Raw genomic sequence first — 18,217 nt, 5'->3', positions numbered from 1 at the left:
CCCTGGAAGATTCGCTGGGAGGCAGGGAACCAGTGGGGGCGGCAGAAACGGTAGTCCCAGCGGGTGCGACAGGGATTGTGGCAGCCTGCGGGAGAGGCGGTCTATCCACGAGACGGCCCACTACGTGTGTAAGGCTTTCCACCGCCTGAGACAGAGACCTAGCCCAGTCAGGGGGTTCAGAGGCACCGGGGGGCGCAGCGGGAAGCGGGCCCTGCACCGGGGCCTGACATGCAAGGCAATGCGGCTCAGATTGCCCACGCGGAAAAAGTTCCTTACAGGCGGTACAGGCATGGTACCAGGGTTTGGGGGCACCTGTGGGATCTGACATGCTGAAGTGTGGTTGTACTCTAATATAGAGACCACAAAGGGTTATAGCAGCTATGACCAGGAGGGTTAGGAGAGGGTTAACTGTCCTACCAGTGCCTCAGAAGAACGTCAGGAGATGGCCCAGATCAGCAGCAGCAGAGAAGCAATGAACAGCAGTGAGCAGCAGAGAGCAGCAGAGAGCGCCCACAGAAGCCGAGCGATGTACACAGGAGGTTAGAGTCCCCCACCGTGTCCCAGCTTCCTGTCAGGAGTGAGGAAGCGCGGGAAACCTCAGCAGAAAGCGCGGGGAACAAGCTCCACCCCCTCCAGCGCTTGAAATGTCTCCTGTGAAGGAGAACGTAGCTCCGCCCCCAAAATGACGCGCGTGTAAGCCCCGCCCCCTGCCGGGACCGCTAAGCCCCGCCCCCCGGTCTCGGCGGGAAGGGGGAGAGAGAGAAGAGAAAAAATGGAGTCAGCCCCGAATGAGGGGGGGGGGGGGGGGGGGGGGGGAGAAAGATAGCAGCGTGGGGGGGAACGGCGTGGGGGTGCTGAGGATGCTGCTGTGCTGCATTGTCCTGCAGATGAGCGCTCAGAATGAGCGACCACGGGTGCCCCCCTTACCCAGAGGGGTAGATGCTGCAGATAGGGACGGGGTATGGGCTGGAATAGCCATCTCACCGTCCGACGTCTTCACCCTCAGTCCTTTCCAGCAGGGTCGCCCCTTCAGCCACTGGCACCGCAGTGGCAGGAAGCTGGAAGAGGGGCTTGGCGTGCGGGCGACCCCCTAGCTGGCGGGATGTAGGGGAGCCATTGCTGCCCAGATCCTCCTATTGCTTCTGTGGGGGAGGCAGCAGTGCAGATAAGTTGGCACTGGCGCAGCTCAACCCCGGGAGAGCAGAGAGGTCTAATGCGTCTCTGGTATCCCTAGGAAAAAATAAAATAACAAAATTAGAAGAAAAAGTAAAAATAACAAGGAGAAAACAGCCCTGCAGTAGCAGGGAGTGTCTTGCCTCCTTGGACACTAAGCTAAAACTGGTAGCCTCTATCTCCAGGCTGAGGGTATAGCTGATGGAGGAGGGGCTTAACAGTTTTACTTAGTGTCACGCCTCCTAGGGAGCTGAGCTATACCCAAGGTCTGTGTCCCCCAAGGAAAATGGGCGAGAAAAAGCAGCAACAAATGCGATGATAAATTCAGCTCTGCTACATCTCTCAAAGTGACAAAAGCCCCTGAATATTTTCTGGAAGCTGCAAGTCACACCAGTAAGACAATATCAAGAGCAGAAACAATAGTGTTAGGCTTCTCACACCCCACACGGTCCAACTTACTGGGATCCAGGCGCAGAGACTGCCGGGCAGGATACCACTCAGGATCTTAAAAAATAAAAAGAACACAATGAACAACCAGTGTATTCAATCTTGATTGGTAATTGCATGACTTACAACTCCTCCACATTCTATTAGGCAGGACTGCTTTATCACAAGTTCCCTGGCTGCCCTTCAAAGTCAGAAGCATGGGCAGCCACACTGGTTGTCACCAAGTTTGGCAACGGTCCGTAATTCTTGGATATTCTGTAAAAATAAGGAACGTTTCTGCACTTCCCGAAAAAAAAAATATATTGACGTGTCTAATTTTACAGATCACGGTGAATGCTGTTAATGTCTTCATACTGTTTGCAGCCTCTATTAGTTTGTCTGAGATTTTGATACTAATGGCTTATCCACAGGACGGCCCATTGATATCTGATCAGCGAGGGTTTGACTGCTAGCACCCCCACTGATCAGCCGTTTGAAGAGGACACGGCACTCGGGTGAGCGCTGCGGACCCTTCACAGCACCGTACATTATATAGTGGCTGTGCTTGGTACTGCAGTCCAGGCCCATTCACTTGAGTGGGACTAAGCTGTGCCTGGGCCATGTGACTTATGAAAGTGACGCAACTGGGCTATGAGGAGGCCGCAGCGCTCACTCGAGCAGTGAGGGTGCTGGGAGTTTGGCCCCCATAGATCAGCTACTGATGACCTATAATTTGTATCAGTCATCAATATCAAAATCTTAAACAATCCCTTTAATAAGCCAGGTCAGGAGCATGACCTGGAACAAGGGCAGGAATTTGGGAGGGGTGTGAACTAGTTCATTCCACAAGAAGTGGATACTTATCCCTCTGAATTTTTCTGCCCCAAAGCCAGCTGGGTCACCCTCTTCAGCGTGCTGCTCCCTTGGTGTGGGAAAAATGGGAACTTGATGAAAGGCAACACGTTTGCTGGCAGGTTACGGCAGATTTTGTGGTCTGCTGTACCTGGTGGTCTTCCTTGACCATAGGGTAACAGGGGGCTTTTACCTCCTGTATTGCCAAAAAAGAAAATGGTAGCAGACCTGTAAGGAGGAATGGGTTTGCTCAGTCACTGCAGGACCCGGGGGTATAGCAGATAGGAGGATCTTACATTTTATCTGCTTAGTGTTGCCTCCTAGTGGCAGCAGCTATCTCCATGGTCTTCTGTGTCCCCCAATGATGCATGTTGCTGTGGGTGTTACCTGCATCTTTCAACCTTTGCAATGCAAAGAGCAACAGCAGTAGTGGACCTGCCGCGACGCTGCCACAAAAAGCAGAACACGTCAGCGTGGTTCTTTTCTAGAGTGCCCACGGAAAAAAAGCTATATTTAAGAATGCCAAAAAAGCCACACAAAAAAACCTCAATAAGTGGTTTTTTTTAAATGCCATTTTATCAATTGTGTTTTTTGTTTTGCTTTTTGCTGAAAAACGCAATAAAAACACACCGGGGGGGGATGAAGTTAAAGGGGTTATCCAAGATCTATAATGCTCCCCCCCACCCCATATGCCTGGGCCCTTCGTATTGGTTGTAGTTACCTTGGTCTCCGTTGCAGGTGTTGCTGCGCCGCCGCCCCCCACCCCACCCCCCTCAAATGTTTTAATCCGCGTGACGGGGAGATGCAAAGGTGGCTGTGCCGGCATCAGAAGCGAAAAGGGTGGCGGGGAGCTGGGTAAGTATAACCTCTGAGGGGCCAAGGCATATGGGGGACATTATAGATCTTGGATAACGCTTTTAAAAGGAGCATTCCAGGATTTTAATCTTCAGGATAGGCCATCAAAATCTGATTGGTGGGGATCCAATGCCCCTCACGCCCGCTGATCAGCTGGGAGCAGCTGTGCAGTAACCAACATCGCTCATTACAGGGAACAGAGCTGTGGAGTTCCTGCATCTGAGGTACTTGGGAACCGCTGATTGGCGGGGGTGGGGTGTTGGACCCCTGCCAATTAGATATTAACGGTCTAATCTGAGAACAGACCGTATTAAAATCCTGGAAAATCCCTTTAAAATGTCTAACTCTGTTACAGAGCCTCAGGAGAATGGGGCTCTCATCTGCTGGTGTCAGCTGGAGAATGGGTCTTATTGCTTTCATTACTCAGGTGGTGGAACGCAGGGAAATCTGTGTGTTCTGGCTGTAATATCATTAGCAGCTTGGAATTGCTGTGGTCACACATGGACAGGGGTCAGGAGGACACTTCCTTACTACGTACGGGACTTGGTGAACATGCTCTTGATTTCTGCTATAGTAGCATTGGGCTCCACCTAGAACACAAGGAGAATATACAGCAAATCAGGACCTCATATTACTACGTACAACTCACATCAATTAACACAAGTCTCTCAGAAAGATATTGGTGGACAAAATGGGCTACAACACAGACAGCCCAGTCGAAAAGCTATGTTCTCAATATCTTAAAAGGAACAGGTTACGTTCAAAACAGGGTCTAATCTGCAGGCAGCATGATGGAGGAGCTGAGCAGACTGGTGTATAGTTTTGTTATTATACTGCTGGACAATCCCTCTAACACGAAGCTCCAGGGGCCCCTTCCATCAGGCGTGGCTGAGCTCAGGTAGCCTTACTGATCTTATCATCAGAGAGGATTCAACGCCACGTTCCAATGCATAATAATGAGGGGGATAACTGCATGCAGAAACAACACAAGACCCCTCCCCAGACTGAATGGACGGGCATCTGTGAGCTTCTCTTACAGCTACATTTGGGCCTAATGTGTTTCGCACAACATGCACGCTGGTACATAGTCCTAAACCGGATACTCATGTAATGGATCCCTGGAATGTATATATCATGTAATGAGCTGGTGTCCTGCAGTAAATCTCCTGCTCCAGGCCAGAGTTGGGCAACAAGCTCAGGACTATGTCACTCACTGTTGTATTATCTACTACGGAGCCCATCAGGCACATTCTTTTAAAATGTGGCCAATGTGGTGACCTTTTCCCTGTTCCAGCAGGTTCTTGATATGCCAACGTCTGCCAAGGATTACCATTTCCACAAAGCTTCCCAAACTACTCATGTCCTTCATATGTATCTCTTACCATCCCTCTTCCCCTTTATTTCTGCCCCATTCTTAGTGACCAACTCCCCCAATTACCACTGTTCACTTTATGTCCATCCTCTTCACCCTAAAAGTCTACCTCTTCTGGTGTCCTCTCCCCTACTTGCACATCAGGCCTAACATCTTCAATCCCATCCTTTACCATTCCATCCTATGGCCCACAGATCTGCTGCCTCCTCCCAGTATCCATGATCTTCTCTTCAACAACTCCCCAACCACCAAACATTCATCTTCATTTGCAGCTGCTCCCATGGACATTCTCCAAGTACAAGCCCACTTGCTGTCCAATCTCAAGTACTTACAGCACATCATCTACCTTGCCAACCAATGTCCTCCTGCTATTGCTGTTCCCCCCACCTGTGACCTAAGCATATATTGTCCCCAGCCTACTGTATCATCTTCATCATCCCAAAAACCCTAAAAGGCACCCATCTACTTTACTCCAAGGACAAGATCTCCTGATGTCTTCTGTTCTCCACTAGTTACCATGAAGCATCCATCAGCTCCAGTAGGTGCCACATGCACAGCTTGGACATCTTCTGCCCCCTCCACCCAATGCTCAACCGTATCACTGTGCCTCACCCACCTCTGTTCACTCTTATCTCCCTAATATCACTTCTACTCCAAGACTTCTGATGTCCTCTCCATTACTTGCCAATGTGGAATTATCTATGGTACCCGCCCACACAATATGGGCTCCCCAGTAGCACCTACGCAATGTATTGGGCATCACTCGCACAGTGGCTCCTTACCTTGTCCAGGAAGCAGAGCTTCTCCCGCGTCTTGGCATCCAGGATCTCCACCTCAAAATAAACAGTAGCACGTTTAGCAGGGGCTTTTTTCTTTGAAGTTTTAGCAGCCCCACGTCTGGCGCTCCCTGGACTATCGTTCTGAGATTTAGGACGTCTTATTTCCGAAATCACAGAGTTAATATCCATAGCGGAAGATACTCTTGAAGAAAATGAACTGACTTTTCTTATACCCTCAAGGAAAGCTCCTTCTGTATTGACCGATGTCTCCCCTTTCCTTAGTGCCTCCTGACGATCTTATTTTCAGGGATATATTACTATCCCAGCAATCTTTTTGCTTCCTCAGCAGTCTCAATCTTTAAACCCAGACCTCTCTGCCAGTGGAAGCGGTCTCTATGACAGGTGTAGAAGTTTAGGGCAGTGCTTGGCTATCACTTTCTTATGTGTCCTATGTAGTTGCTTCCATCAACTCCCTCTCTTACAGTCTAAATCTCTTCTATAGAGTGCTCACAGCCTCACATACAGGTTCTCTCTTCCATGTTCGCCCCCCACTGGCTGTCTCACACCGGGACTGTCCAGATGTAATATGAAGCAGATCTCTATATTTATCACTCTCTGGACTATTTCACATCTGTCAGTGTTTCTACACTTCCGAGACTCCCACCCACTGAGACCCCACACATGGACACTATCATCTCCTCCGTAGACCACATCTTCTCGCCTCTGCCCACCCTCGCTGGGTGTGCCAACCTTCTTGAATGATCATCGCTTCCTCACCTAACTTCTGCCATTTCTGTGTATGATCCCCGGACATGCTGTACTCTTTTTTTTGCCTCTCAGCCCTCCCTCTAGCCGAGGATGTCTCTCTACACCTCTGCGGTTGTCTCTTGGCATTCATTGATCTCAGCAAATATCTGGGCTCAGTCCCAGGAGCCTAAATATAGGCTGCCCCCTATACTACCTCCCCCTACGTGGCAAACACAAGACCCCCACACAACATGAGAGGGAGAAAACACAGCATGAGAGGCAACCCCCTAAAGAGACCCTCCAGCAAGCGACGAGACCTACCGCACCAGAGGTGAGTACTCTTTGATTGACAGATGCTTTGTTAACCCTTTCACAGCAACAGGATAGCTATATCTACAATATTACCTTGTGAAATCATATATCAGAGCAAATCCTTCTGTGGGTGAGCACCTAGCGGCGTCTAGTCCTCCTGCGATAGCTAAATTGGCTCAGTCAGGCAGGTCTGGGTTTTTGGGTTCTTACATTTTTTTTTTACCATTCAAAAGGCATCACAGGAGCAATGCTCTGCAGATATGGTCACTTGAACGACACCCTAAATAAATGGGATCCCAATATACAACCAAGAAGCCTTTATTAATGGTTTTCTGATGGGTGAGGTCAATGGCTCTGAAATACTGTAAGTTGTTTGGATTTCTAGAGACATGTAAGCACACACAGATGGTCAGCTACTGCGACCAGGACCGACATCTTACCTGCTTGACCCCCGATAAGAATTTAGCTATACTAAGCATTTGTGAGCTGTCAGGAGTTCAGAGATAAGGGCAGCAGACTGAGGTGAGCACCTCACTGACAAATTCAGTGTCACCTGTAGAGAGGCATTGAAACTGAAAGCTGTAGAGGAAAAACTTTTTTTTTTTACGACCAATTAAAAAAATTATTTTTAGCCCAAAATTAGTAAAATGCAAGGAGTAAAAAAAAATGGCCCTCAAGGGCATCTGTCTGCAGATTTGTACTTGTGACACTGGCTGACCTGTTACATATGCACTTGCAGCTGAGGGCATCTGTGTTGGTCCCATGTTCATATGTGGCCGCATTGCTGAGAAAAATGATGTTTTAATATATGCAAATGAGCCTCTAGGAGCAACAGAGGCGTTGCCATTACACCTAGAGGCTCTGCTCTCTCTGCAACTGCTGTGCCCTCAACTTTGACAGGACCAGACATGATGGAGAAGGTGCGGCAATTGCAGAGAAAGCAGAGCCTCTAGGTGTAATGGCAACGCCCCCGTTGCTCCTAGAGGCTCATTTGCATATATTAAAACATCATTTTTCTCAGCAATGCGGCCACATATGAACATGGGACCAACACAGAGGCCTTCAGCTGCCAAGTGCACATGGAACAGGCCAGTGTCATAGGGACAAATCTGCTGACAGATGCCCTTTAGGCTACTTTCACATCTGCATTTTTGCTGTCTTGTTTCACATCTGCATTCGTTTGACTAATACAACCGGCTGCATCTGTTCAGAATAGATCTGGTTGTATTATATCAAAAATGAAGAAACCGTGCCGGATCCCTATTTATTCCTGTGCCCGCAAAAACCGAATACAGCACCATTAACTTACATAGTTTTTGGTGCCGGCATGTTCAGTTTCCCATACCGGACACAAAACCGCGGTTTGCATTCTGGTGACTCTGTTCCGGTTTGTTCAGTTTTGTCCCCACTGACAATGAATAGGGACAAAACTAAGGCTACTTTCACACTAGCGTTCGGGGCTCCGCTTGTGAGTTCCGTTTGAAGGCTCTCACAAGCGGCCCCGAACGGATCCGTACTGCCCCAATGCATTCTGAGTGGATGCGGATCCGCTCAGAATGCATCAGTCTGGCACCGTTTGTCCTCGGCTCCGCTCAGCAGGTGGACACCTGAACGCTGCTTGCAGCGTTCGGGTGTCCGCCTGGCCGTGCGGAGGCAAACGGATCTGTCCAGACTTACAATGTAAGTCAATGGGGACGGATCCGTTTGAAGTTGACACAATATGGCTCAATTTTCAAACGGATCCGTCCCCCATTGACTTTCAATGTAAAGTCAAAACGGATCCGTTTGCATTATCATGATCCGTTTTGTTCATGGTAATGCAAACGGATCCGTTCTGAACGGATCTAAGCGTTTGCATTATAGGTGCGGATCCGTCTGTGCAGATACCAGACGGATCCGCACCTAAACGCAGGTGTGAAAGTAGCCTAAAACGTTTTCCTCCGGTTTTGAGAGCCTGTGCCAAGTCTCAAACCGGAAAGGAAAACGCAGATGTGAAAGCCTTAAAGTATAACTGTCATTTTTTTTTTTTTGAGTATTGGATTGTGGTGATTAATATCTCCTTGGTGGCCCTATTTAAACTTTTCACTGTGTATTCAATTACCCCTTAATTCCACAGTTTTGTTCCCTATACTGCCTACTTTTACCTCTGCTTAAAATAAGGTTGCTAGGCATGGTCCGTCTATGTGTTGAAGGACGGGGGACGCAGAAGCTCACAGCGTGCAAGGTCAGATTACAGACAGCCAGGGACTGTGTGTAAATGATTAAAGCCAGGTCCTCCCCAGCAGCTGATAACAGTGCCTGGGCTGTGTGCACTTCTCCCTGTCCCTGCGCTTGGCAGACGCTCCCTCACTCAGCAGAGCTGGACAATGCAGAGTAGAAGCAGCGCAGACCAGGGAAGGGAGATCTGCCGTCTGCTCAGTGTATAAATGAAAGCAACATGTGGTAAGAGGACCCCTTTGTGCTGCAGGAGATTAACCCTTTAGGGGGAGGGCTCTGGTTACTGACACTTTTGGGGGGCTATTGTTACTGGCTAGTGAGGGTAGGCGAGATTAGCCTCAGGGTGAGGGCATTGGCGGCCATCTTAACTGAATAGTGAGATTGCAGTTTTATGCAGACTGGTTGCTAAGGGCTGAATCTTAATAAATATGGGGTAAGTCAGTCTAATAGTAACTGATTCTGGAATATCATGTTATTAGTAACTACATATATGAAAATTTAAATTAGGGTCTAAGTGTGACAGTTATCCAAGACTATAAAAAGCTCCCCCATATGCCGGGCCCCCCTCACACTGAATATACTTACCTGGCTCCCCGCACCGCCGCTTCTCCCCGTGCGTTGATGAAGACATCCGGCGTCAGGGGGGAGCAGCCAATAGCAGGTGGTGACGAGCCTCCCTAGCATCGCAGGTGACGTTAGCAAGGCTCGTCCCCCGCCTGCCATTGGCTGCTCCCCCCCGCCCACCCCACATGTTTTCATCCGCGCACAGGGAGAAGCAGCAGCGGTGGTGCAGGGACCAGGAGCGGCGCGGGAAGCCAGGTAAGTAGAATCAATGTGAGGGTCCCGGCATATTGGGGAGCTTTTTATAGTCTCGAATAACCCCTTTGAAGAAGCAGATCTAGGAACAGCTCTGAGAAGTGCTGCAATGGAAAACACTGGGGGAAGATTTATTAATGGTTTACAAAAGTGGCGTTTAAAAAAAAAAAAAAAAAAATCGCAAGTTATGATGCATAAAGTATCCACAGTACAATGTGACCCCCAAGTGGGTGGGGCTTAGGAGGAGGGCGTGGTCTCCACACAGCCCTACATATTGATGTATTATCATTTACGCCAGAAACGTTCCAGCTCACAGCTGTTGTAGGATTCAGCTTCTGGCGCACAAACTGCCAGGAGATGCGCCAATATTATAAAGATGCCTGTGGGCATCTTAGGGCCGATTCACATGAACATGGTCAACCTGAAAAACCTGGTCCTTGTGCCGGCCGCACCTCCCGGGCGTTTAATGATACAGTCAGTTTATGTCTAATCGCAGATCTATTGTACTTTGCTTATGATGATGAGAGTCCAATACAAGAGACCCCCTGTAACAGAAGCCCACTGTTTGTCTGTTTGAATATTGTGGATTTTGGGGTACTTTTTAATGCATATAAAAAAAGAAATGTGGTTTTACTGTCTGAGATCATCTCCCAGTCAGCGGGGAGCCATTGTACGTCCTGTATGGGGGTCTTTATACACAGTGTGGTTTTACTGTCTGGAGATGATTAGGATACCTACAGTGTCTAACCTGATTATCTCCCAGGCAGAGGGGAGACATTGTACGTCCTGTATGGGGGTCTTTATACACAGTGTGGTTTTACTGTCTGGAGATGATTAGGTTACCTACAGTGTCTAACCTGATTATCTCCCAGTCAGGGGGAGACATTGTACGTCCTGTATGGGGGTCTTTATACACAGTGTGGTTTTACTGTCTGGAGATGATTAGGTTACCTACAGTGTCTAACCTGATTATCTCCCAGTCAGAGGGGAGACATTGTACGTCCTGTATGGGGGTCTTTATACACAGTGTGGTTTTACTGTCTGGAGATGATTAGGATACCTACAGTGTCTAACCTGATTATCTCCCAGGCAGAGGGGAGACATTGTGTGGGACTGTCCCGGATTGTGTGATTATTTCCATTGGTCTGTGTGCTTGTCACGCAGTTCTCTATCAGGTCTCCAGGGCAGGTCCTCTTCCATGGAGACTGGTATATAAGGCCAAGGGTGGCACCAATAAATGTTGTTCTTCTTACCCTCAACTCGCAGCCTCGTCTCATGTTGTAGGGAACAGCTATATCACTACTAGCTCTTGTAATCACAACTCTGCTTGGAAGTCTCTGGAGCAGCTCTACAGCGCCACGCTGACCAGGGGAGAGGGACGTCGCCAACGGTTGATACCGTTACACCCCCATCTGATAGGAACGCACTAGGGCTGCAGCTAGCGACTATTTTTGTAATCGAGTATTCTATCGATTAATTGAGTACTCTAATAACAAAAAACGAATTAAGCCCCCCCGTGCAACCAGCTTCCTCCCCAGTGCCTGCCACCCCTTCCCAACTAGTGCAGTTAGCAGTTCAGCATGGTTGAAAATTGCTGACAGGCTGCCTTTAAGGGGTTGCCTCACCTCAAACATTGGGAGATAAGTTCGGGTCCCAGAGGTTAGACACGCACCTAACTTTAGAACAGAGCCCGCAATTCATTTATTCCTGTAAGAGCAGTCAAAAAGTTTCCGGCAGCCCCATAAAAGTGAATGGAGCAGTGGTGCTCGTCCCATTCATTTCAATGGGACTGCCAAAAAAATAGCCAGGCCTCCTTCACTTTGCGCGCTCCGTTCTGGAGATAGGTCTATGCCCCAGAGGTGGGACACGCACTTATCAGACATTGGGGACACCCCCTTTAAAAAGGTGTTATCCAGGAATTAAAAAAAATGAAAAATACTTAAATATTATTTTATAATAAATATATTCACAAATACCTTTCATTACTTAATAGGGCTTGTTTTTTCTAGGGAGCAATCATTAGGAGAAAAAAAATGGCCGCCGTCTTATCAGTACACACAAAACCTGTCCTAATCACACAGGAGCACAAGTTACTTCACCACAATGAGCCATAGTGCTGCCTCATCCTCCTCTCTGCTCTGCTTGTCAGGAATCATGATCCTGAATACAGGTGAATCTCTGTGGGAATGGAGAGGATGAGGAGACATGAGAGGAGGGTGAGGTGTGGGTAATGAGCAGCAGCACTTGTATACAGTCACCATTACCACAGTCTGTCCTGTCCGTCCTCTCTGTACTTCATGTCTCCTCATCAACTCCATTCCTACAGAGATTCCGCTGAAGATCTGATCAGCTGTATTCAGTATCATAATCCCTGACAAATAGAAGAGGAGGAGGATGAGGCAGCTCTTTACCTCAGTGTTTTAAAGTAACTTGTCCTCATGTGTGATCAGGGCAGGTTTTGTGTGAACTAATAGGACAGCGGCCATTTTGTTTCCCTTGATTGCTACCCGGACAAAACGAGCCATTATAAATAATGAAAGGTATTTGAGAATATATTTATAATAAAGTAATATTAAAGTATTTTCATTTTCTTAATTCCCGGAGAACCCCTTTAAGTAGGATCTGTCATCTCTTCTGACATGTGTTTTTGTAAATCATTTTGGAGAATATTTTCTCATAAATCTGCATCGTACCGCTACTCTCTTATTCCTCTTGCAAATGTAATCATCTATTGATATCTGGGTGTTACCATGCCGTTTGTCCCTACGTACGGACAGCGTCCAATCAGGCTCTGTAGTAGCACACGCTGTTGCCAAGGGGAACAATTATCTCCAGAATTCAAAGGAACCCATCAATAATTCTGGAGGAATGGATCAAGACAGAGTTCTAAGAAAAGTTGCTCCAGATATGCAATGTCATGGGGAATACTGGTACTAATACAGGCCTACCAAGAGAAGGAACATGTCCTTTTTTGAACTCAGTACAGCCTGTATTCCGCACTCAGCTTGCCTTCCCACATATAGACATCTGATATCACTGACTGTATATATTAGGTTACTCTTACACGAGGTTCCCCAATTTCAGTGGGTTCGTAAAAGGTGACCCACCACCAAAAAGGTAGCTCATTGAGCACCCAATACACTAGGAGAGCGGGCCGGGTGAGGAACACAGTAGCCGGAGATGTTCCGGGCAGCATTAATCTCACTAAGGTGTTAACAGCATTTCCACATAGCGGAGGACAGGCAGAACAGCAGGGGGGACCAGGCCAGGGGTAGCAGCTGCCCCCTCCAGCTCTCGCCCGTTGTGACTAAGTTACTGTGCGTTCACGACCGAAGGACTACTCCCTGAATGAGCACCATTTCAATCTGGCATGGCGCTGGTCCCATCACCTCCGCATGGTGGCTGGATGACATTACAAGAGCATGAGATGGAGCTCGAACAAGATACAGTGGATGTAAAAAAGTCTACACTCCCCTGTTAGAACGGCAGGTTTCTGAGATGTAAAAAATAAACAAAAATTAGACAAAGATAAATCATTTCAGAACTTTTTCCACCTTTAATGTGACCTATAAACTGTACAACTCAATTGAAAAACAAACTGAAAACTTTTAGGTAGAGGGAAGAAAAAATATAAGAATAAAATAATACGGTTGAATAAGTGTGCACACTCTTAAACTAATACTTTGTTGAAGCATCTTTTGATTTTATTACACCACTCAGTCTTTTGGGGTATAAGTCTATCAGCATGGCACATTTTGACTTGGCAAGATTTGCCCACTCTTCTTTGCAAAAACACTCCAAATCTGTCAGATGCGGGGGCATTTCCTGTGCACAGCCCTCTTCAGATCACCCCACAGATTTTCAATCGGGTCTGGGCTCTGGCTGGGCCATTCCAAAACTTTAATCTTCTACTGGTGAAGCCATTCCTTTGATGATTTGGATGTATGCTTTGGGTCGTTGTCATGCTGAAAGATGAAGTTCCTTTTCATGTTCAGCTTTCCAGCAGAAGCCTGAAGGTTTTGTGCCAATATTGACTGGTATTTGGAACTGTTCATAATTCCCTCTAGCTTAACTAAGGCCCCAGTTCCAGCTGAAGAAAAACAGCCCCTTGGCATGATGCTGCCACCACCACGCTTCACTGTGGGTATGGTGTTCTTTTGGTGATGTGCAGTGTTGTTTTTGCGCCAAACATATCTTCTGGAATTGTGGCCAAAAAGTTGAACCTTGGTTTCATCAGACCATAAGGCCTCTTCCACGCAGGTGCAAGAGGTGAACGCATTGCACCCGCACTGAATCCGGACCCATTAATTTCTATGGGGCTGTGCACATGAGCGGTGATTTTTACGCATCACTTGTGCGTTGCGTGAAAATAGCAGCATGCTCTACTTTGTGGTAAATGGGGCTGCGTGAAAAATCGCAAGCAAGTGTGGATGTGGTGCGATTTTCACGCATGTTTGCTGGGAAACAATTGGGATGGGGACCTGATCATTATTAATTTCCCTTATAACATGGTTATAAGGGAAAATAATAGCATTTTTAATACAGAATGCTAAGTAAAATAGTGATGCAGGGGTAAAGCGGTGATTTTTACGCATCACTTGTGCGTTGCGTGAAAATAGCAGCATGCTCTACTTTGTGGTAAATGGGGCTGCGTGAAAAATCGCAAGCAAGTGTGGATGTGGTGCGATTTTCACGCATGTTTGCTGGGAAACAATTGGGATGGGGACCTGATCATTATTAATTTCCCTTATAACATGGTTATAAGGGAAAATAATAGCATTTTTAATACAGAATGCTAAGTAAAATAGTGATGCAGGGGTAAAAAAAATAAATATATATATAATTTAACTGACCTTAATCCACTTGTTCGCGCAGCCCGGCTTCTCTTCTTTCTTCTTCTTCTTCGAGGAAAAGGACCTGTGGTGATGTCACTGTGCTCATCACATGGTCCGTCACATGATCCATCAAAATGGTGGTGGATCATATGGTGGACCATGTGATGAGCACAGTGACGTCACCACAGGTCCTTTTCCTCACAGAATAAGACAGAAGAGAAGCCGGGCTGCGCTAACAAGTGGATTAAGGAGAGTTAAATTATTTTTATTTTTTTAACCCCTTCAGCCCTATTTTACTTAGCATTCTGTATCAAGAATGCTATTATTTTCTCTTATAACCATGTTATAAGGGAAAATAATAAAATCTACACAACACCTAACCCAAACCCGAACTTCTGTGAAGAAGTCTGGGTTCAGGTACCAAATATGCCGATTGTTTTCACGCGCGTGCAAAACGCATTAAAATGTTTTGCACTCGCGCAGGAAAAATCATGCATTTTCCCGCGATGCACCCGCATCCTATCCGGACCAAATCCATGACGCCCGTGTGAAAGAGGCCTAACACCTTTTCCCACATGCTTTTGGGAGACTTCAGATGTGTTTTTGCAAAATGTATCCTGGCTTGGATGTTTTTCTTCGTAAGAAAAGGGTTTCGTCTTGCCACTCTACCCCATAGCCCAGACATGAAGAATACGGGAGATTGTTGTCACATGTACCACACAGCCAGTACTTGCCAGATATTCCTGCAGCTCCTTTAATGTTGCTGTAGGCCTCTTGGTAGCCTCCCAGACCAGTTTTCTTCTCGTTTTTTCATCAATTTTGGAGGGACGTCCAGTTCTTGGTAATGTCACTGTTGTGCCATATTTTCTCCACTTGATGATGACTGTCTTCACTGTGCTCCGTGGTATAAATTCTTTTGTTCCCTTCTCCTGACTGATACCTTTTAACAATCAGATCCCTCTGATGCTTTGGAAGCTCTCTGTGGACCATGGCTTTTGCTGTGGGATGCGACTAAGAAAATTTCAGGAAAGACCAACTAGAGCAGCTGAACTTTATTTGGGGTTAATCAGAGGCACTTGAAATGATGGCAGGTGTATGCCGACTCCTATTTAACATGATTTTTAATGCGATTGCTTAATTCTGAACACAGCTACATCCCCAGTTATAAGAGGGTGTGCACACTTACGCAACCACATTATTTTAGTTTTTTCTGTTTTCTTCCCTCCACCTTAGAGATTTCAGTTTGTTTTTCAATTCAGTGATACAGTTTATAGGTCACATTAAAGGTGGAAAAAAGTTCTGAAATGATTTATCTTTGTCCCATTTTTTTACAGCACAAAAACCTGACATTTTAACAGGGGTGTGTAGACTTTTTATATCCACCGTATGTTATCAAAGGAACAGGATACAGCCGCATCGGACGCCCCCTCCTGCTCTGTGCCCCTGGGATCAGTCTGGCCACCAAGCCACTTTTATGGGGTCATGTGATCCTTTAAGGGGTTTTCTGAGATTCTGATTAATGATGACCTATCCTCAGGACAGGTGGGGGTCCAAAACCTGACACTCCCACCGATCAACTGTTTGAAGAGGCCAGTAACGTCACGCACATCGGTCACATGGCCAAAGCACAGCTCAGTCCCTTTCAGGTGAATGGGGCTGAGCTGCAATACCAAGCATAGCCACTATCTGATGGACGACGCTGTGCAGCCGCGACCTCCTCAAATGGCCGATTCCCCGGTGACGAACCCGTCGATCTGATATTGATAACCTATCTTGGGTATAACCCCATTGAGATTATAGGGGGTCCTTAATTTTATATCCAGTTAGGACCATATGTATTTTATTCGGGGCTCGTTCAGATGACCGTATGAATGGGTCCACACCTGATACGCAATTTTGCGGAATGGGTGTGGACCCATTCATTTTACCATGTGCTGTCCGCATCCGTAGTATCATTCCGTGGCCCCACAAAAAAAAGACAGAGCATGTCCAATTCTTCTCCGGACAAGAATAGGCATTTCTATCACTGTGCCGGTATCAGTGTTTTGTGGACCCGCAGTTTGCAGACCACAAAACACTACGGTCATGTGAATGCGCCCTGAAAGAGTTTCCATGATCGCCTGCATCCTAGTTGAAGAGATTTCCTTATAAACAACATTTATCCACAGGATAGGTGACAATTATACCACCGCTGGGGGTCTAACTGCGGGAACCACCACCGATCATGTGAACGCTGGCCTGTGTGAATGGAGCAGTAATGTGGTACACGAAGTTAGGCCCTAGTCAGACCCTCGGGAATTAACCCTCAAATACACCACTGGTCAAAAGACCAAAGAAAGTCCCTATAGGGGTCTACTAATTTAGAAGTTTAAGACAATTACTTTATTAAGTTCATTTAAAAAGGGAGTTAATAGATACCCAAAAAAAAAAAAACACACATTTTAAAACTGTCAGGTGGCAATGCAAATTTGTGTAAAGACTTGCTTTTCTCTCACTTGATAGGGGAGATATATGTGCAGGTGGGTGGTTGGTGACAGTTGACCACAATTGGGTATGCCCTATTACTTGGCGTCCTGGGACCTGGGCCCAAGTTCCGGACACCAATACGTTGGGTGCCTTTGCACTGGTACCACAACAACACCACACTGATTCGACACACACAGAACTAAAGCCCTACTGCTATGTGGGGTTAACACATTTGCTGCCAACTGAGCTAAAAAGAGCGCCTAACACTAGTCCCCACCCGACATGTTTCGCCGCGATGCGGCTACGTCAGGGGTTCGGGGTATTAGCGTCGGCGCGCTGAACAAACAAGGGTTATATGCCCTAGGTAACGCCCACTGTTTGTATATTGCAGGAGACCCATTGGTCATAGCCGCAAGGGGGCGTGTCTCCGAAGTCACGTGCGCAGACGCCTAGTGACGGGGTCACCACAGGCCGCATGCGCCCGGCCATATCACTGTTTAAGCAGCGGTTGAGCTATTGGTTACGGCCGTCCGGGGCGTGGCCAATGCGTGACGTGCACAGGCGCCCAGCGATGACCTCATCACCAGGCGTCCACCCACCCCGAGCCAGTCATTGACGCCCCGTCACTAGGCGTCTGCGCACGTGACTTCGGAGACACGCCCCCTTGCGGCTATGACCAATGGGTCTCCTGCAATATACAAACAGTGGGCGTTACCTAGGGCATATAACCCTTGTTTGTTCAGCGCGCCGACGCTAATACCCCGAACCCCTGACGAAGCCGCATCGCGGTGAAACATGTCGGGTGGGGACTAGTGTTAGGCGCTCTTTTTAGCTTAGTTGGCAGCAAATGTGTTAACCCCACGTAGCAGTAGGGCTTTAGTTCTGTGTGTGTCGAATCAGTGTGGTGTTGTTGTGGTACCAGTGCAAGAGCAGTAATGTGCACTCCACTCAATTCTGAAGACAGCCCAGTGCTATATTCAGCAATCCCATTGAAATCAATGGAACGATGATCATGCATGAGCACTAACGCTCCACTCACAGAGAAGACTCAGGGAACCCCAGTCTCATGATCGGCAGGGTCAGAGAGGTTGGACCCCCTGCAATATCCTGTGGACAGGTGATAAATGTTGTTTATGGGAAGCCTCCTTAAAAGGAGATGTCTGGGACTTTGAAGACCTATCCTCAAGATGGAGGGTCCTCAGTGCTGGGACAAAAGCAGTGTCCTCTTCATAGTACACCGAGCACAGCGCCGTACATGGTATAGTGGCTGTGCATGGTACTGCAGCTCAAACTCATTCATGTGATTGGGACTAAGCAGCCAAAAGGCCATGTGACCGATAGACGTGACGTCATAGACTAAGGATGAG

The 18,217-nt window shown here is 47.4% G+C and overlaps 1 protein-coding gene across 4 annotated transcripts in view; it reads right to left on the bottom strand.

Moving 5' to 3' along the window:
- The window catches only part of LOC122927358 (very-long-chain enoyl-CoA reductase), a 50,445-nt gene that overhangs the window by 28,917 nt on the left and 3,311 nt on the right, over positions 1 to 18,217 (bottom strand). The window contains exons 1-4 of one of the 4 annotated variants that reach the window (XM_044279133.1): positions 6,235 to 6,272; positions 5,461 to 5,511; positions 3,845 to 3,896; positions 1,633 to 1,677 (exon numbers count right to left, since the gene is read on the bottom strand). In XM_044279133.1, the coding sequence (XP_044135068.1) occupies positions 1,633 to 1,677; positions 3,845 to 3,860 (61 nt within the window). In that variant the 5' untranslated portion in view covers positions 3,861 to 3,896; positions 5,461 to 5,511; positions 6,235 to 6,272. Of the gene's footprint in view, positions 1 to 1,632; positions 1,678 to 3,844; positions 3,897 to 4,850; positions 4,892 to 5,460; positions 6,146 to 6,234; positions 6,273 to 18,217 lie in introns of those variants that run through there. The other 3 variants (XM_044279131.1, XM_044279130.1, XM_044279132.1) reach the window with 3 other exon arrangements.

This window comes from Bufo gargarizans, chromosome 2, assembly GCF_014858855.1.
Source record: "Bufo gargarizans isolate SCDJY-AF-19 chromosome 2, ASM1485885v1, whole genome shotgun sequence".
NCBI lineage: Eukaryota > Metazoa > Chordata > Amphibia > Anura > Bufonidae > Bufo > Bufo gargarizans.
Note: the sequence above shows the minus strand (reverse complement) of the source record. Positions and strands in the feature narration are given on the sequence as shown.